This window comes from Aythya ferina (genome assembly GCF_964211825.1).
Source record: "Aythya ferina genome assembly, chromosome: 30".
Taxonomy (NCBI): Eukaryota; Metazoa; Chordata; class Aves; order Anseriformes; family Anatidae; genus Aythya; species Aythya ferina.
The window spans coordinates 1,785,452-1,804,671 of record NC_140327.1 but is presented as its reverse complement, the minus strand read 5'-3'; the positions used below and the strand labels follow the sequence as shown (position 1 = coordinate 1,804,671).

The 19,220-nt window shown below is 50.0% G+C and overlaps 2 protein-coding genes across 7 annotated transcripts in view; both read right to left on the bottom strand.

Moving 5' to 3' along the window:
- Positions 1 to 689: 689 nt before the first annotated feature.
- On the bottom strand, positions 690 to 9,309 carry LOC311425433 (uncharacterized protein). The gene is made up of 7 exons (XM_084501303.1): positions 8,708 to 9,309; positions 8,135 to 8,239; positions 6,883 to 7,809; positions 6,646 to 6,761; positions 4,020 to 4,293; positions 3,023 to 3,127; positions 690 to 2,855 (listed from the first exon to the last, which is right to left on the bottom strand). Exons 1-7 carry the CDS (start codon positions 8,883 to 8,885, stop codon positions 1,174 to 1,176), a joined length of 3,387 nt encoding a protein of 1,128 aa, XP_084357429.1. The 5' UTR covers positions 8,886 to 9,309; the 3' UTR covers positions 690 to 1,173.
- Positions 9,310 to 10,475: 1,166 nt separating this feature from the next.
- LOC311425297 (butyrophilin subfamily 3 member A2-like) overlaps positions 10,476 to 19,220 on the bottom strand; it is a 38,105-nt gene continuing 29,360 nt past the window's right edge. The window contains exons 9-22 of one of the 6 annotated variants that reach the window (XM_084501041.1): positions 14,119 to 14,139; positions 14,003 to 14,023; positions 13,875 to 13,895; positions 13,742 to 13,762; positions 13,228 to 13,248; positions 13,100 to 13,120; positions 12,967 to 12,987; positions 12,513 to 12,533; positions 12,376 to 12,396; positions 11,985 to 12,005; positions 11,836 to 11,880; positions 11,731 to 11,751; positions 11,540 to 11,572; positions 10,476 to 11,362 (exon numbers count right to left, since the gene is read on the bottom strand). In XM_084501041.1, the coding sequence (XP_084357167.1) occupies positions 10,734 to 11,362; positions 11,540 to 11,572; positions 11,731 to 11,751; positions 11,836 to 11,880; positions 11,985 to 12,005; positions 12,376 to 12,396; positions 12,513 to 12,533; positions 12,967 to 12,987; positions 13,100 to 13,120; positions 13,228 to 13,248; positions 13,742 to 13,762; positions 13,875 to 13,895; positions 14,003 to 14,023; positions 14,119 to 14,139 (938 nt within the window). In that variant the 3' untranslated portion in view covers positions 10,476 to 10,733. Of the gene's footprint in view, positions 11,363 to 11,539; positions 11,573 to 11,730; positions 11,752 to 11,835; positions 11,881 to 11,984; positions 12,006 to 12,375; positions 12,397 to 12,512; positions 12,534 to 12,966; positions 12,988 to 13,099; positions 13,121 to 13,227; positions 13,249 to 13,741; positions 13,763 to 13,874; positions 13,896 to 14,002; positions 14,024 to 14,118; positions 14,140 to 15,336; positions 15,442 to 15,573; positions 15,856 to 16,494; positions 16,843 to 17,250; positions 17,638 to 19,220 lie in introns of those variants that run through there. The other 5 variants (XM_084501043.1, XM_084501044.1, XM_084501045.1 and 2 more) reach the window with 5 other exon arrangements.

Below are 19,220 nucleotides of genomic sequence, written 5' to 3'. Positions count from 1 at the left end.
GCCATGCAACCCAACCAGCCAACCAACTTTTTATATTAACGTGTTTTTTTTCCAGATATTTGGCTACTAATGATAAATTCACTGCCCCAGTGGACCATCTGGGGTCTAAATGCATCAGAGATTACTAATTTAAAGTCAGAAAGTTATGGGATGGCCACATCAAAGGTGAAGGTGGAAGCAACCATCCCAGTGATAACACAGCCATAGTGCTCCCACAGATCTTTGCTGCGGTGGCACCATGGGTGGCTTTAGGTTTTTTGGAGGAAAAGGAGGTGATGAGAAGGAAGGGAACGGGAGGTAGGTCCTGGTACATGGTGAGAAGGGAAGATGAGGCCAAAGAGACTCTGAGCACCCCAAAGACTCTTGACCATCTCTCTGAGCAGCTCCCAAGTTCAGGAGCAAGAATACACCAAGAAAGAAAGAAAAACAAAAACAAAAACCAAAAACCAAACCAAACCAAACAAACAAACAAAAAAAAAAGAAAAAGAAAAACAAAAAAAAACACACAGGAAGTGTGATTTCCCCATAGACAGTTTTTAGACAGTTTTCCTCCAGAATGCAGGGTTGCAAACATCAGTTCCCCCTCTCACATTTTTTTACAGCAGCAATCCCTTCCTGCCACGCAGGAGCAATTCCAGATTTAATACACAGCTATTTAGATAACAGAAAAATAAAAGGTAAACATAAGATTAGGAACAGAGGGCTTTTTTTATTATTATTACTGAAGTTAAATACATATAGTGGGGAGGGAAGGATGTGTGTAGGAAGACAGATTTCTACAGTATCTCGGGGTGCTGATGGGCACCCAGGGCGGATGCCCCAGCCTGGGGAACGCTGCAGGATTTAAGGGCTTTGAAGCCAGGTGATGGGATGGACAGACAGCCTGAACCCCAGAACAAGACGTTTTGACTGGGGGAGATGGGAGTGAGTGGATCAACACACATCAAGCCCTTGAAGCAAACTCAATAATAAGAAATAATTAGAAAAAAATAATCATTATATTATTTACTCTCATCAGCCTACTTTAGATCATTTGTGTGTTTTGTGGTGTTTTTTATTTTTCCTGAAGACTGCAAAGGTGGAAAGATTGAATAATACCTAGGCAAAGCTGTAATTTTTCTTATCTGCCCCAATCCAGAACTCTGGGTGCTTACAGAGCTTTTCTCCCCAGTGCTATCTCTGGTGTTCACCGGGGTTTGACCCCTCCTCAAACCACTTCGTGCACTCGGGACACCGAGGAGAGTTCTGCTGCAGGGCGAGCTGCGAGTTCTGCTGGAAGCTTCTCCCGCACTGCCGGCATTTGCAGAGCCTGTCCCTTCCGTGCACGCGTTGGTGCACAACGAGGTTGGACCTCCTGTTGAAGCTCTTCCCGCACACCGAGCACGGGTAGGGCTTCTCACCCGTGTGCGTGCGCCGGTGGGTGATGAGGTCCGAGCTCTGCGCGAAGCTCTTCCCACACTCATGGCACTTGTAGGGCTTCTCCCCGGCGTGCAGCCTCTGGTGCCGAAGGAGGCTCGACCGGTTGCTGAAGCTCTTCCCGCACTCACCACACTGGTAGGGCTTCTCGCCGGTGTGGAAGCGCTGGTGGGCGATCAGGTCCCCGCTCTGCCCAAAGCTCTTCCCGCAATCGGAGCACTCGTAGGGTTTAATCCCCGTGTGCAGCCTCTCGTGCCTGAAAAGCGTCGACCTCCCCCGAAAGAACTTCTCGCACTCAGAGCAGTGGTAGGGTTTCTCCCCCGTGTGCGTGCGCTGGTGGACGATGAGCTCCGAGCTCTGCCCGAATCTCTTCCCGCACTCCTCACACTTGTAGGGCTTCTCCCCCATGTGCATCCTTTGGTGCCGGAAAAGATTTGACCTGTGGCTGAAGCTCTTGCCACACTCGGGACACTCGAAGGGCTTCTCCCCTGTGTGTGTCCGCTGATGGACGATGATATCGGAGCTCCTGGTGAACCTCTTCCCGCACTCGTGGCACTGGTAGGGCTTCTCCCCGGTGTGCACCGTCTCGTGCCTGATGAGCGTCGACCTGTCCTTGAAGCACTTCTCACACGTTGAGCACTGGTAGAGCTTCTCCTCCACGTGGACCCTCTGGTGGAGGTTGAGGTCTGAGCTCTGGTTGAACTCCTCTCCGCACTCGTAGCACTTGTAGCGCCGCTCGCCCACGTGTCGCTGCTGGTGCTGCAGCAACTTGGGCTTGTCCCCGAAGCACTTCCCGCACTGGGGGCACTGGTAGAGCTGGTCTCTTGCGTGGACCTTCTCATGGACGAGAAGCCTCGATTGGTGGATGAAGCTTTTCCCACAATGCTGACATTTAAAGGGCTTTTCTCCCATGTGGATCCTCTTGTGCCTAATGAGCAGCGACCTGTCCGGGAAGCACTTCTGGCACTTGGGGCACTCGTAAAGCTTCTCCCCGCCATGCGTCTGCTGGTGGACGATGAGGTTGGAGCTCTGCCTGAAGCACTTCCCGCACTCGTGGCACTTGTAGGGCTTCTCCCCCGTGTGGATTCGCTGGTGCACGATGAGGTTGGAGCTCTGGCCAAACCTCCTCCCGCACTCCTCGCACGCGTATTTCTTCTCCCCGGCGGCGGCCCCGCGCTGGGCTTTGGAGCCGTTGAGGATTTTCACGTCCCCTGCCTGAGGGATGAGATGAGCTGCAACCTTCACATCGTCATCTTCTCCCGGCCTCCACTCAGCCTCGGGAGCTGCCTCTGGCTGCGTGCCCTCGGAGCCGTTCCCTGCCCGTTTGCTGGCCACGATGCCAGCGGCGATGTCGGTGGCAATGCTGGGATCTCCCCTTCCTTCCTCGTGTCCTCGTGTCAGGCTCAGTTTAGTCCTAGCTCTCCTCGGGGTGCATCCTGCTGGGGGACACAAATGAAAGAAATGTCTTAAATCTGGAAGGGAAACGAGGTCATGGGGGGAGATGAAAGAAGGCTGAGAGCAAGAGCTGAGCCGTAGCAAGTCTGAGTTGTGGCAGGGGGTGAACCCAGGGGTCCACGGAGAGTTTCTGGGGGGGGCAGTGCCTCACCTCCAAGGGGGTCTCCGGGTTTTTTTTCTTCTTGCATCCCTAGGGGGGTTGGAAGTTCTCCAGGCTGCTCCATGCAAGCTGGTTTCAGGAAAGGGAAGCCCTGCTCTGTGGGTTGAAAGTGGCAAAAATGTATCAAAATTAGAAATCAAATTAAAAATACAATTGGAAATAAGGTTAGAAATAAAATTAGGAATAAAGTTAAACAGAGAAAAATAAAAATAAAAAATAAAAAATAAAAAATAAAAAATAAAAAATAAAAAATAAAAAATAAAAGTACAGTAAAAGTGCAATTAAAAATATAATTAGAAATATAATTAGAACACAATTATAAATAAAATGAAAAAGAAAAGGAAAAAAAAGAAATTTAGAAATGAAATTAGAGATAAAGTGGAAAAATAAAAAGAAAAGTAGAAAAATGGGAAAGAAAGAACAAAATTAGAAATAAAATAGAAAAGAAATATAGAAATAGTAAATAAAAATAGAAAGAAATAAAAAGTTGGAAATAAAATTAGAAATAAAGTTAAAAAGAAAATAAAAAAGAAAAAATAGAAAACAAGAAAATTAGTGATGAAAAGATAAAAGAAAAATGGAAAAAGTAAAAATGGAAAAAATAAAAACAGAAAAGAGAAAGTAAAAACAGACACGAAAAAAAATGAAAAAAAATAGAAAAGAAGAAATAATATTAGACAGGAAAAAATAAAAATAGAAAAAAAATAGAAAAAAATAGAAAAAAAAGTAAAAATAGGCAAGGAAAAATAGACAAGAAAAAATAAAATTAGGAATAAAATTAAAAAGAGAGAAGAAATACAGAAACCAAACGCAGCCCGAGAACAAAAGTACAAATAACCTCCCAAACAGCCCCAAAGAGAGCCAAATCCCCCCCTCCTCACTGCATCCCCCCGCAGCGCCGCGCTGGCACCGCGTGGCCCGATCCGTGCACCCCGGCCCCCCCCCGGTTCCCCCATCCCCCTGCTTCCCCCCCGGACCCCCCCATTACTGGGCCGCCGCCCCGCGCTGCTCCGGCCCCGGCCCCGGTTCCCGGCCCCTTCGTGCCCTCGGTCCCCGGCCCCGGCTCGGCCCCGTCCCGGGGGGTGGCGGCCGGGAGGAGCCGTCCCGGGGGGGCGCCGCCAGCCCCGGATGGGATTCGCGGCCCCGCTGCCGGCCTCGCCTCCTCCCGGCCCCGGGGCCTTTGTTCGCTGCTGCCTCGCTTCCTTCCCGGGCTGATTGCGGCCTTTTTTAGGGGCCTTTTTCTTTTTTTTTTTTAATTTTATTTTTTTACTTTTCTTTGTTTACTTTTTATGTTTATCGTGCTCTTCCTTTATGTTCTTAGTTTTTACTTTTTAATTCTTTTTTATTTCTTTATATTCTGTTTTTTTTTGTTTTTTGTTTTTTTTACTTTTTTATTATTTTTCAGTTCTTTATATTTTTATTTTTTACTTATTATTTTTCATGTTTATTTCTATTTTTTCGTGTTTTATTCTTATTTTTCTTTTATTTTTCTTTTATTATTAGTTTTCATTTTGTATATTTTTCTTTTTCTACTTTTTATTCTTATTTATATTTTTATGTTTAATTTTATTTTCATTTTTTATATTTTTATTTTTACTTTTTTTTTTTACTTATACTTTTATTATTTTACATTGTATATTTTTACTTTATTATTCTTTTACTTTTAATTCTTATACTTTTTTGTTTTATTTTTTTTTCTATTTTTGTCATACTTTTATTGTTTCACTTTATTTTTTACCTTTTAATTTTTACCCTTTTATTCTTTTACTTCTTATATTTTTACTTTATTTTTCAATTTTCCTTTTTAATCTTTCTTCTTTTTATTTTATTTTTTTTTTACCCTTTTTGGTTTTGTTTTTTTGTGTTTTGCTTTTTATTTTTGCTTCTACTTTTTTATATGTCTACTGTTTATGTTTCTATTCTTTTATATTTCTACATTTTTTCCATTTATATTTTTATTTTAAACATATTTATTATATTTTTTATTCCTCTTTATTTTTATATTTCTTATTTATTTTATTTATCTTGTAACTTTTTATTTATTTTTTAACTTTAGGATTTGGAGACAAAGCAGATGATCTTCCCGACAGCCTAATAACGAGAAATCTGCAGTAGCCTTGTCCCTGTTTGCAAATTCCTGGGTCCTCCAGGTCTCTGGAAGGTCTTTATGAAAATGCACGGTAGAAAATAGGACCAACTTTTCAGGTTCTTAGCTCTATCTGTGGTCCAACTCAACCATCACCTATGTGTCCCACTCCTCCAAAAAAATCCCGTATTCTTGATCTGCCACTAACCCCAGGGGATGCCCATAAAGATCCTCCTTGACTGAAGTGTATGCTGGTAAATTTTTAATTTTTTTCTATCCCAGTGGAAGCAAATTCCCCAGTTTGGAAAGGGCTGTGGTGGACTCTCCTTCCTCTGCCATTGCATGGTTATTACATTGTCCCCATGGCTGGAGCAGAGGAACGTGGAGAACAAGTACAAGTTCTTGCAGAACTTGTAGGAGCCTATTTCATTTTATTTATTTATTTATTTATTTTCCCCAAGAATAGCAACTTGTGAAAAGCCCTCCCAGCCTTCACTCTCTGAGAAACAGCCCTGTAAACATACCCATTGCATTTCTGCTCTCAGGTCCTGAAGCAAGTCTGGTTTCTACCTCTCAAGAAGCTCATGTTCTGGAGATCTTCCCTTGTGGAGTTGTCGTTCAAGTGACTCATGGACAGGAAGACCTCTTGGCTTCTGATGTGGCTTCAGTGATGGAAATAGTCTTCTCCTTTCTAACTGGACACAGTCACGGACCCCAAATTAGGTTGGAAAAGAGCTCACAGATCATTAAGTCTATCCTTGTAGGCTGATTTGTCTGGTCTGTCCATATAAAAATAGTGCTCTTAACCTGTTAAGAACCAGTGTTGGATCCCCTTCCTTCAGGAAACTCCACTCCAAGTCTATGGTACGTGGACAACTTAGGTCATTGGGTGGATGGTTGGACTTTATGTTCTGAAGGGTCTTTTCCAACCTAAATGAATTTGTGATTCTAAAATTTTAACTTCTTGTGCCTCAGCTTGGACATGGGCTCAAGTGGGAGCAAGTAAGGCTCCTAAACATGAAGACATCTCAATTTCTTCACCAGGTAATTTCTCAGCCTCCTAGATGATGAGCGGGGATAGAGAATACAGGTGACTGAAGGCAGCACAGGGAGGATGAGTACCAGGAGTTGTAGGAAACCCAGACAGAAAAGACGAGTGCCCCAGAAGATGTGGTTCAACCCAATCTCCTCTGCCACAATCCGAAATCTGCCTTGTTTCCAGGACCCAGCTGGACCTGGGGAGGCTTTGTAAAGTTCCTCAAAGTGGAGGCCAATTCCTCCGTGCATTACAGGCCAGAAACGTGGATTTAACTCGAAGAAGATAACTACCTGGGGGTCAGACATGGGAGGAGACACGCCAAGTGGCCAAACATTGCGATTTTGATGAACGTAGTGAACATCATGAGGAGTTTGGAAGGTGCCTCTGGAGACCTGGTTTTCCTAGGGTTACACTGGCATATTTAAACACGACATCAGTGTAAGTAGTACAAAACCCACGGCACTTTCTGAGCCCATCCACCCTACACACTGCATTTAGCGACTGAATTTCCTTCTTGCCCCACCCTCTGAAGTACTTACAGTCCTTCTTGTGTACAGACTGGTTCATTTTTAATGGAACTTCACGTTTGCTGACTGATTTCTTGGCTTTTGTGGGCACAAGCACAGCAACAAAATGTTCTTCTGTCTAGGTTTAAGTGCAAAGACCATCTCCCACGCTCAGATATTCTGTATATCCATCTCCTGCATGCAGTTCCCGATATTTAGCAAGGCAGAATCTCACACTGGATGACCTTCCACACTCGGAGTGCTGATTTTTCTCCTCTGTGAGTTTTCTGGTGCACGGAAAGGTGCGAGCTCTGCCCAAAGCTCTTCCCGCACTCAGCACATGTGTAGGGTTTCTCTCCCGTGTGCACGCGCTGGTGTTGAATAAGTTTCGACCGCACGCTGAAACATTTCCCACACTCTGAGCACTGGTAGGGCTTTTCTCCTGTGTGCGTTCGCTGGTGGACAATCAGGTCTGAGCTCTGTATGAAGCTCTTCCCGCAGTCGGGGCATCGATACGGTCTCTCTCCGGTGTGCTGCCTTTGGTGTTTAATCAGGTTTGACCTTTTGCTGAAGCTCTTCCCACACTCACAGCACTGGTAGGGCTTTTCCCCTGTGTGGGTCCTCTGGTGTGCGGTCAACGTTGAGCTCCGTGTAAAGCTTTTTGCACACTCGGGGCACTTGTACATTTTCTCACCCGTGTGCACCCTCTGGTGTGTCACAAGGCTGGAGCTCCTGTTGAAGCACCTCCCGCACTCGGGGCACTGGTAAGGTTTTTCCCCAGTGTGGGTCCGCTGGTGGACAATGAGATCTGAGCTCCTCATGAAGCTTCTCCCACACTCTGGGCACTTGAAAGGTTTCTCTCCCACATCGTCTCTCGGAGGTGTAAGCAAGTCCCTCCTCCAGCCACCCTCCTGCCCATGCTCAGGTGGCCTTTCCACAGGCTCCTCCTGGATGGGGGTTTCTCCAAGGTTGGCATCAGCTCCTCCACAAAGTGTCCTGCTCCCTGTTTTCCATGTTAGCAGACCCTGCTGGCTCCCACGGGTGCTGTGTTCAAGCATCACCAATGTAACTGCACGCCTCCGTGCTTGCTCAGCATCTTGGTCTCCAGCACTCTCCTCCTCCATCTCCCCATCCATCCCAGGAGGTTCTGTGACACAGAGAGAAGCCAGACAGGTTATTTCCTAAGCCAGGTAGAAATAACATTAAGGGGAAAGTGTAGGAAAAGCTGAAGCACCAATTAACCAGACAGGACAACTGGCTGAAGTTCTGCTTCCATCATTTCCCAGGGATGGAAGATTGGGAAGATAATGGAGAGGAAATTCATTCTGATTTCCAGTTAGGATCAGTGGAAATATATCTCATAGTAGGATCCATCACATTTTGGCTAAAAGTCTAATGTGGGGTTGATAGGAAATAATAGCATGTACTGATGTAGGTAGTCATGGTCTTTGCCAACGACATCCCATCCTCACCTTCCTGACTGCTGCTCAGGACTTTTTTCTCCATTTCTTGAATGTTTGGGGCCCAGTGCTCTCCTCCCTCCTGGTTGAGCAAGTCTGGCTCAGCAGCAGGAAAACCTGTCCCAGAGGAGATAATGGCATGAGGGATTTGAGAATTATTTGTGAAGTGAAAGAAATGTGAACTTTCTCTTGACTTGAGGGATGTGGAGTGGGAATGGTGGTGATACAGTCTCTTGGGTTACCTGCATGAATGTGAGTCCTCTACCATCAAATGTTTGACCTGCCCGGACCTAAATCAATCTTTGGGATGGAGATAGTGCAGAAAAAGGGGAAAAGTTGCCGCGGGGGAAGACAGATATTTCCATCCCCTGGAAAATAGTACAGAAGAGAGGAGAAAAGGGGTTTGCCTTAATGTGCATCCTCTCTCTGACTCCCAGGAGGAACATCAGGGAGAGAATCTGCCTCACTCTTGAATGCCACAAAGCTCATGCCATCCCAAAACTGAGACTGTCTGCAACATAAAGGCCAGGAGCCAAAGTTCCAGGAGCTCTTGGCTCCAAAACTCCAAGGGCCAGGACTCCTTACCCAGCGAGGTGACGGTCTCATAGTTCTCCAGCATGACGTCCACGTAGAGAGTCCTCTGCACAGGGTCCAGCAGGACCCATTGCTCCTTCGTGAAATACACGGCCACCTCCTCGAAGGTCACGGGCTCCTGCAGCAGCAAGAGATCGCACTTCAATATGTGAGGATGCCAACCCACCATGCAAAAAGAAGAATAAAAATACCTAAAAAAATAATGGGAGGAAAGAAGCAAAATAGCTCATGCTCTTCCCAGGCAACCAAGGAGAGCCGTGGGGCATTCAGGCAAGAAAATGAGGGTGTGCTGGTCCTCCCGGGAGGAGACTCATGCATCTGAAAGTTTTTGCACCCAAAAAAACAGGTGTTTCCTTTCCCCAAAGGGCTGATTTTCTGGTGTATGACCATTGTCGCTGAAGAAATGTTGTGGTTTTTGTTTTGTTTCTTTTTTTTTTTTTTTTTCTGCACATCATCTCTTCTTCCATTCTCTTTGCTTCCTGCTCCATCTCCAGAGCAAACCCTCCAAATCCCTCTGCCGAATTGTCTACCTGAGCCAGTCTCATTGTGTCCATCATTTTTTTTATTTTTGGTGTTTCAGGACATTTGTCTATTCTGGTGTACAACACAGATGCCCATCAGTGCTTGGAATGAGAAAAAAAAAAAAAAGGAGAAAAAGGAAAACGGAAAAAAGAAAGATGAAGATGCCCATTTTGGGGTGCTAAGCTGAAATTTAGAGCTTCATTGTGATTTTTGGACATCTAGGATGAGCCCAGCAGTGGCCCTGCCAGCCCTACAACACCAGCAAGCTTATGGGGAGTGGGGAAGAAGGGGACAAAATGGGGAGGGGATGGGAGGGGGTCTAGTATCAGGACAACCCAGCTCTGTCCCTTTGTCCTGTCCCCTTGGGGACCTCAGAGCCCTGGGGAGGACAAGTCAGCACGGGGGGGGGGGCTCACACGGAGTCCAAGGGATGCTGGGGTTTTGGGGGGCTCATACCCAGCCCGGAGACTGGGGGTCGTAGCCAGTCCGAGGGGTGCAGAGGGGGACTGCCGGGGGTCCCTACTTACACCGGGAGGGAGTCAGCGGTGAATCCGTATCCTCTCCGAGAGGTGTCGGGGAGCCCATATCCAGCCCCCGGGGGGTCCACAGGGCTCGTACCCAGACCAGGGAGGAAGGGGGTTGGGGGGAAGCACCCATCCCGGGGGGAGCCGTCCCCTCCCCGGTAGCCCCCGCTCCCTGCCGATTACCTGCACAGCAGCGGCGGCAGCACCGGAGCCGGCTCCGAGCACCGGAGCTCCCCGGACTCCGCTTTGTTCTCGGTTCCTGCAACCCCAACCCCTTCCTGTGCGTCCCCCGCCTCTTCCCGGGCCGGATCCCGCAGCATCCTGCTCCCCTTAGGACCCCCCCGGAGCATCCAACCCACGGAGCATCCTAGTCCCGGAGCAAACCGGCCCTGGAGCATCCCGGTCCCGGAGGATCCCCGTCCTGGAGGATCCCGGTCCCGGAGCATCCCAGTTCTGAAACATCCAACCCACAAAGCATCCAGGTCCCGGAGGATCCCAGTCCCGGAGCATCCCAGTTCTGAAGTGTCCAAGCCTGGAGCACCCTGGTCCTGAAGCATCCAACCACCAGAGCATCCTCGCTGCCCCCAGCAACAGCCACGATCTGGCTCAAATCCAGCTCCCAGTGGGTTGTTTTGCCCTGCCGGGTCAAGTTTCCCGTTCTTTTTGGAGTAGGCAGCTTCCTTCATAGTGATTTAAAATAATCCCACACAGCATTTCCATGTTCAAAAGTTGATGTAATTAACCACAAGGAGTATTACTAATTCTTTTACACTTAAATCCATGTTAATAACTCATGCTTTCAAAAAAAAGCCAAATTTATAAATGGAGTTAGGGATGGAAAACTGGAGCCCACAAATGGGGCTCCCAAACATGAAGCAAACGGGTGTCTGAACTCTGAGTGTCCCCCACCAACTGTCACAGGTCTCAGTGTGAAGGGAGGAACACGGAGCAGCCCCTGGCCCCAGTGCCCCTCATTCCTGTGCTGCTCCTGCAGGTTCAAGGAGAGGTAAGTCAAGAGCGGCCGGAGAAGGGCAGGAGCCCTCCAGGGCTGGGGACAGGATCTGGGGGGTGCTGTCCCTCAGGCACAGCTGGACGCTGCTTGTCTCCAGCCAGAACCAGGGGTGGATGCTCTCCCCATTGAAGGAAGCTCTTTTGAACACGCAGATCTCTTTCCCATCGTCAGCACTGATAAAAGACACCTGCTGCGCTGAATAGTCCAGACAGACCCAGATCCTCATTGGAACAGGGGACACAGAGAAGCGTATGGGAGGAAATGTGAGAGACATGAGCTCTCCTTCATCGTACTGCAGTGCCCAGATCCCTTCTTCAGGGCACATGTTGATTCCCACCCTCCTCCTCACTGATGCCCTGGCCACCCCCACAGCCAAATTTGAAACTTTTTCCAACTCGCCACTCAACTCCACCTTCCAGCAGTGCTTCCCCCCTGTGAACTGCTCACGGCCCAGCACGCAGAGACAACAGTCAAATCTCTCCGGGGTGTTGAGCACTGCTTGCCATGTCTGTTCCAAACGCATGCTTGTATTGTCTTCCAACAGAACAAGCCGGGGATGAGCCGTGTCCGGATCCAGGGTCACCTTCACTGCAGGGACAGAAGGAGCCAGGCCATCAGGGGCAGAGCTCAGCCCTGGGCAGGCTTTCCCCAGCTCGGGGCCAGGAGCTGCCCCACGGGGCAGGAGATGGGGCACCTCTTAGCTCCTGACCATGCCCCAGCAAGAGAAGGAGAAGCACCACAGAGGGCAACCCAGTGCACACCTACCTGTATTTTTAGACAGCAGAAAATTTCTCCATGCTGGAAGGAGAGGGGAGAGCTGGTCACAGCCCATGGCTGGTGCCCAGTGGGTGTGGGCAGGGTGAGGGGCCAGCCCTGGGCCACTCTTCCCCAGCTGCCCACTCTCCCCTGCACATTGCCTTGGCATTGCCCTGGGGCCCAAGTGCAGGGATACTCACCCAGCTCTGCAGCTTGATTCCCTGAAAAGGAAAGCAAAATAAATGCCTGATGAGAGGGAAGAGCAGCTCAGCCCATGGCTGCTTTCATGGGAAGACCCCAATTACCCTTAGTTAGGCAGAGAGACTCGCCAAACATTGCACGTTCTTTTGCTGCAAAGGAAAGAGAAAAGGAAAACATGATCTGATCCCATACCTCTCATTTTTTTTTCTTTTTCTTTTTTTTTTTTTTTTTCTGTTTGGAGAGTGAGACTTACCCATCTCTGCAGCTTGTTTCTCTGTAAAACAAAAGAAAAAGGAATTAATGGTCAGAGGGAGCAACTTGTCGCCCATTGCAAAAACCCAAATTCCTATTCTCTCTGGAGTGAGAATACACTGCCTTGCTCTCAAACATAGAAAAGATTAGTCAGCAAAGCACAATTTTGTGGAAAAAAAAAAAGCCTGCAGCTCGCTCCCCGTCCCCACCTTGATCCCTGTTCCTTTCAGCCATCCCGGCCATGTCCTGTGCCCAGGGCAGCCCCAGCCCCAGCACTCCCTACTCCCCCGTCAAGGAGAGGGTCTAGCCCTGGGCTGCTCTGTCTCAGATGTCCACCCTCCCCTGCACATCACTTTAAATTTGTCATGCAGCACAAGCACGGGGACACTCACCCAGCTCTGCAGCTTGTTCCACTGGAAAATTGGAAAAGGAAGAGAATAGCAAGGCATGATGAGAGGGGGAGCTGCTCAGCCCATGGCTGCTGCCATGGAAAGGTGCCAAGTCTTTGGGTTTATGAAGCGAATCTTACCGATCTTTGCATCTTTTCTCACTGGAAAAGGAAAGCAAAAGCAACGCATGATCAGGGAGGAGTGCTTCAAATTCCAAGACTAATTCTATGGCTAGACCCCAAATTTCTTTGCTGTAGTTAGTGGGCACAGACAGTCTTTCTCTCAGACTGGGAGGGACCAGACTAACAGGGAGCAAGACCCAGCTTTTAACAAGGCTTGTGCACGTGGAGCAGTAAGGACAGACAGTTGTGCAGCTCTCTGCACCGTGCCACCAAAACACAAGGGGAAGTGAATGGGGACAGGTGGAGGATGTCCCTGTCCCAGAAGCGTCACTGCAGAGCGGGACAGCCCCACAGCTCGCACGTGGGTGCAGAGTGGTGGGTGTGGGCAGGGTGAGGGGCCAGCCCTAGGCTGCGCTGTCCCAGTTGCCCACCCTCCCCTGAACATCGCTTTCGTGTTGCCAAGGGCACTCACCCAGCTCTGCTGCTTGTTCCTCTGAAGAAACAAAAAAAAAGAGGGGGAGAGAAATGAAATGCCTGATGAGAGGGGAGAGCTTCTCATTCTATTGCTGGACCCCATACTGTTTGTTGTGGTGCAGGATACTCACCGAGTTCTATATCCTTCCTCACTGTCAAACAAAAGCAAAAAGAATGCATGATAGAAAGGGACAACGTCCCATCCCACACTGCCCACCAATAGGGCCCAAATTCCTTCATTTTGGGTAGGGACACTCACCCAGCTTTTTATCTTTTTCTGCTGGAAAAGAAAGGTAAAAGCAATGCATGATCAGAGGGGACAGCTTCTCATCATATGCCTGCTCCCATGGCTACGTCCCAAAATTTATTCTTCTTGGAAGTGGCCAAATATAACTTTGCTCCCAAAAGAAGGGATTAGACTATTAGTGAGTGAAGTTCATCTGTGAGCATGGCTTGTGCAAGCTGAACAACCAGCACACAATATTGTGCAGCTTTCAGTACGATGCCACCAAAAGACAAGTGGAAGTGAATGGGGAGCAGGTGGAGGACGTCCCTGTCCCGGAAGCGTCAGTGCCGAGCGGGGCAGCTCCGCAGCTCGCTCCCCGTTCCCATCTGGATCCCTTTTCCTTTCAGCCATCCCAGCCGTGTTCTGTCCCCAGGGCAGCCCCGCACTCCCCACTCCCCCATCAGGGTGAGGGGCCCGCCCAGGGCTGCTCTGACCCAGTTGCCCACCCTCCCCTGAACATCACCTTCGTGTTGCCGAGGACACTCACCCAGCTCTGCTGCTTGTTCCTCTGAAGATAAAAAAAAAAAGAGGGGGAGAGAAATGAAATGCCTGTTGAGAGGGGAGAGCTTCTCATTCCATCACTGGACCCCATTCTGTTTGTTGTGGTGCAGGATACTCACCGAGTTCTGAATCCTTCCTCACTGTCAGACAAAAGCAAAAAGAATGCATGATAGAAAGGGACAACTTCCCATCCCACACTGCCCACCAATAGGGCCCAAATTCCTTCATTTTGGGGAGGGACACTCACACAGATCTGCAGCTAGTTCCTCTGCATAAGAAAAGCAAAAATACTTGGTGAGACAGTACAGATTCTCATTACATGATGAGAACCCATTTTCTTTGGGTTTGGGGCCAGACACTCACGCAGTCTTGCAGATTGGTGCACTAAAAATGAGAAGAAAATCATGGTGAGAGGGAACAGCTTCCAATCGCATTGCGACACCTCAAATCCCTTCAGATTTTAATGGAGACTTACCAGCGTTTGTACGGTATTCATCTGGAAAAGAAAGAGAAAATCCTTGGAGTGCTCTGTCCCAGCTGCCCACCCTCCCCTAAATATCACCTTGGCCTTGTCCTAGGGCCCAAGCACATGGACACTCACCCTCCACTGCTGCTTGATTCACTGGAAAAGAAAGCAAAAGCAAAGGAGGATAAGGACGGAGAACTTCTCATCTGATTGATGCTTATGGGGAAATATTGGGTTTACGAATACAGACTTACCTAACTGTCCAGCTTTTTTAATGGAAAAGGAAAGAAAAGTCAATGTGTGACCAGAAGGCAGTGCTTCACATTCTATGGCTACTCCCTTACCTAGACCCTTAATTATTTTTCTGAGGTGAGTGTGCACAGAGCACCTTCCTAAATTTTTGGGTGGGACAAGACTAACATGGAGCAAAACCGAGGTTTGAGCGAAGCTTGTGCATGTGGAGCAGTAAGGACAGACACTTGTGGAGCTCTCTGCACTGTGCCACCAAAACACAAGGAGAAGTGAATGGGGATGGGTGGAGGATGTCCCTGTCCAGAAGCACCAGTGCAGAGCGGGGCAGCCCCGCAGCTCGCTCCCCATCCCCACCTTGATCCCCGTTCCTTTCAGCCATCCCGGCCGTGTTTTGTGCCCAGGGCAGCCCCAGCCCCAGCACTCCCCACTCCCACCCCAGGCTCCAGCTGCTCCTCCAGCACCCCCGAGCCACCAGCACACAAGCCCCCAGAGCCCACCCAGACCAGGCCCTCCCACAGGGACACCACTTCCCCAGGGGCTGGGGACAGGGACTGCAAGGACTCACCCAGCTTTCGGCTCTGTGCCGCTGAAAAGCAAAGGCGGAGGAAGAGGTGGTGAGCAGAGCAGCTTGGTTGCTGGGTGGGAACATGTGCAGGGGGGCTGCGCCTTGCCACCAGCCCCACGCTGCAGCCATGCTCCCTGGCCTCCCACCCAAGACCATACTAAGGCCTTTGGCATCCCCAGGAGAACATTCCCTTCCTCCTCCTACGCACCTCCCTGGGCCAGGGCTCAGCCCCGCTCCACACCCAGGGGGGTCCCTGCAGAACACCTCCCTCCGCTCCATCCCTGCGCAGCCAACTTACCTTGCTTTCGAAAGAGATAAACACCGAGGCCAATGGACACAGCCAAAAGCACGAGGACCAGAGCCAGAGCCACTATCCAGGGCTGGGTGTTGTGGAAGATTGGAACTGAGAAAAGGCACCAGGAAAGGGGCTGCGTTTACATTGCCACAGGTGGAAGAGCAAGACCCAGACTTCTCCTGGGTCGGGACAAGTGCAGGACAAGCCAGGAACACCTCATCCTGGCTGTGCCATTTGTACCTGCGATGTGCAGGGAAAATTCCCGTTCCTGCTGGAGGCGGCTGCTCCTGACCACGCAGGACAAGGGCCCCTCCATGCTCCCGGTCATGATGACGGCGCCTTCGATTTCAAAGAGCCCCTCCTGGTCCTGGGAATGTGTCTGGGAGACCGAGGGCAGGTGCTGCCCACGAGCATCCCTCCACAGCAGCTGCGGCAGCGGGTACCAGCCGGCCGATCGACACAGCACCCGGACGCCTCCGTCCTCGTAGCCCCCCAGGGAGAGGTGGGGGTCAGCGCCTGTGGCTGGGGGAAGAGCACGTGGCTGGGGCTCGGCTTGGGGAGGAATTCATTTCAAGGCAAAGACCCCATCTGCTCCCATGCCAGACACAGCCCAGACCAACCATGGCCCCAGGGATTCTCAGACTGGGTGATCCACACACCCACCCTCATCCAAGACATCCCCAGCTGGTGCCAGAACCAGAGAGCACGGTGTACAATGCCAGTGGCCAGAAATCACCCAGGAAACCCAGGTGCTGAGCTTCAGCACCTCCAGGCAGCTTCTCTGCACCTAGCTGTGCTGGTTCAAGAAGCCCCGAGACTTCCAGACAATGTCTCACGTCTCCCCCAGCATGAAAAGCAAAACCCAAAAGACGTCCAGCTGCTCAGAGGTCTCTTCCCTGCTCCAGGCACTGTGTTTGGTAGCATCATAGGCACAGATGAAGGGGCTGTTCAGCAGCCTGTGCCCAGTGCCCTTAAACCATCATGGGGATGGTCTGCATAGACACCAGTGAAAACTAAAAACTATATTCTACCTATGGATCTCTCTTCCCAAATGCTACCTCCATTTGCATGCCCATATTCCATGCTGTTTAATAGATGAGACAGGAAAATGAAACTTAAATTCTCCCCTGGAATTCCCGCTGTATTACCCCAGCCACAAACCTGACACCTCCAGATCCACCGTTGCTTCATCATAAGCATCAGCATTTTTCACAGTGCAGAAATACTGGCCATCATCAGAGGGTCTCAGCCTCGAGATTCGCAAGTCCAGGCTTCCAGCAGAGAGACCATCTCTGGACAACTCTGTCCTCCCGGCATATGCCCCCATCTGCTCCCCGTACAGGTCCTCTCCATTGCGGTAGTGGTGCACTGTCTCAGAGATACTGTCCCGGATCCACTTGACCTCCAAGCTGCGAGCATCGCGTTGAGGGGACAAGTGGCAGGGCAGCACGACATCCTGCCCCACAGTGGCAGTGACAGGCTGGCCTGGTCCCTCCACTCTGAGCTGGGCTGGGCAATGGAGAAGGGCACAGAGAAGTGGTGAGATTTTGCCATTGTAAATTTAGGGGCAGTGAGTGACAAAGGGTGAGCTGTGTGTGAGTTGGTGCGTGCTGCATCCCCTGTGTCCCATGGGAAATCACTGGGGAGACAGAAAAGGGAGAGGGAGGACGTGCAGGAGGAGGTGTGCTGGGAGTGGGAGCCCTCTCTGCAGCATTCGGGTGGGTGAATAAGAAGAGCCAGAAAGGGCAGGCAAGGCAGCGCCCGTATTGCATGGAAGAACCAAAGTGAAAGTGAAACCCAACAGGGGCCGAGCTCTGGGCTCAGGTCCCCCCTGCCCCACGGCCACTCCCCTGCCCCACAGCAGCATGTCTGCCAGGCCCAGGGGGGAGAGCCCCCAGCAGCCCTGCAGGATCCTACCTGAACCCAGCCGGAGGAGGAGCAGAGTGACGAGGGAAGTCAGGAGGTCCCTGGCATGGCCGGTGAGGCTGGGGCGGCCGCAGCCCCAGGGGAGCCCCATCTGTGCTGCAGCGGGAGCAGGAGCTGAGGGCAGAAGTAGGGGCAGAAGAAAGAGGGGACCGAGGGGCTTCAGGTACCACAGTCAGATGGGGAAGGAGTCACCTTGGACCCAGACACAAGTAGCCACAGCCAGCAGCACCTTGGGCAAGGCGCAGAGCCTGTTCTTATCACGGGCTGGGGGACACAGCAGGCAGCCCTATGGGTCCTTCTCTAGGGAAGTCCCACTAAGAGGTTTCTCACCACACCCAGCCGAGATACAGGAAACACAGGGTTATGCTAAAATTCTGGATCTCCTACACAGTTCCGGAGAACAAAAAAACTCTGGGTGGAGCTTGGACATTTGGGGGCTGGGAGCAAGAGGCTCCAGAGCGTAGCGGAATCAGAGGCTGCAGGGAAAGTGGCACAGCTGTGTGCTGAGACAGGGAACAAGGGAAAGCATGCCTATATTGCAGGTTTCAGCTAACCCAGAGGTTATGTTGCATATCAGCCTCAAGGACAGGACTGAGCTAGGGAGTACGAGGACAGGATGACCCTAAAAGATTGAGACAGGGAACAAGGCAAAGGATGTTGATTCTGTAGTTCTTAGCTAACACAGTTGTGTGTTAACCACAAGGAGAGGGCAACCCGAACGATAAGGGAGTCAAAGACTGCATGCATAGATAATGAAGCCAGCAAGAACTGGCTTGACTGCTGACGTCTGTAAAAGAAAGGAAAGATCAGAAGTTTAGCAGTGAGGAAGGCTTCTGTCCTACATCAAAAGACCAGCAGAGTACACTGGACAACCGCCTGAGGACTCTAGTGTGCATGCAGATAGGGGTGGAAACCTATGTTAATGATTTATGGAGACCTGATGAATATGTAAGAGACTTGCAGGAAATGAAATGAATATACATATATCCCATCAATATAAACACTCTGGCAGTAACTATTGGTGTGCATGCTAGGAGGAGTGATCCCCCTTGCACTCAGCACTGCAATAAACATACCTGCTTTATAACTCCTCAGGAGTTGTGAAGTTTGTTTTCTGCACCTCGGTGCTGAGCGCCGTGCTGCCACCCTTTGCCCAGAGTGGTGCAGGCAAAGAACCAGCCCCACTCCTGGCTCTGCCCATCGCAGAGGAGGAAGAAATGGGCAGACCATTTGCCCTCTGGCAAGAGAAGCCCTGTTGCAGCAGGGCTTGGGCAGGGAAATGGCTTCCAAGGACCAGAGGGACAGCTTCTGCATGCAGCCAGGATGATGACATGGATGACCTGTTCTTGAAGGAACTAAGGCATGCCTCCGGATCCGCTGCCCTTGTCATTAGGGGGAAAGATTCAAATGGCCAAAGCTCAATTACAGTTGAAGCTGGACAATACTGTGGGGGACAAAAAAAAGGACTTTAAAAAAATAACGAAACAGCAAAAATAGGACCAGAGAAGCCATTGGTCCTTTACTTGATGGGGATGGTCTCCTCATGAACAGGGACATTGACAATACAGAGATGTTTAATGCTTTCTTTGCCTTTGTCTTCAACACTGACGATGGGCACTGGGACCCCAGGTGCTGAGCTGGAGGACCGTGAGAGCAGGAATGATAAACTCTCAGCAAATGCTGAATTAGTGTGGGATTTGCTCCTAGAGGTGGATACCATAGGGCCTGACGGGATTCATCCCAGAGTACTAAGAGAACTGGCTGATGTCATTATGAAATAAACAATTTTTGAAATATCCTTGGGAATCTGGAGAGGTCCCAGTGACTGGAAGCTGCCAAACGTTGCCCCAGTTTCCAAGAAGGGCAGCAAAGGAGGCCCTGGGAATTACAGGGCTGTCATTCTCACAGCAGTTGATGGTAAAGTTAGAGAGATTGGTCTGGGAGTGAGTGAAAAACACCTG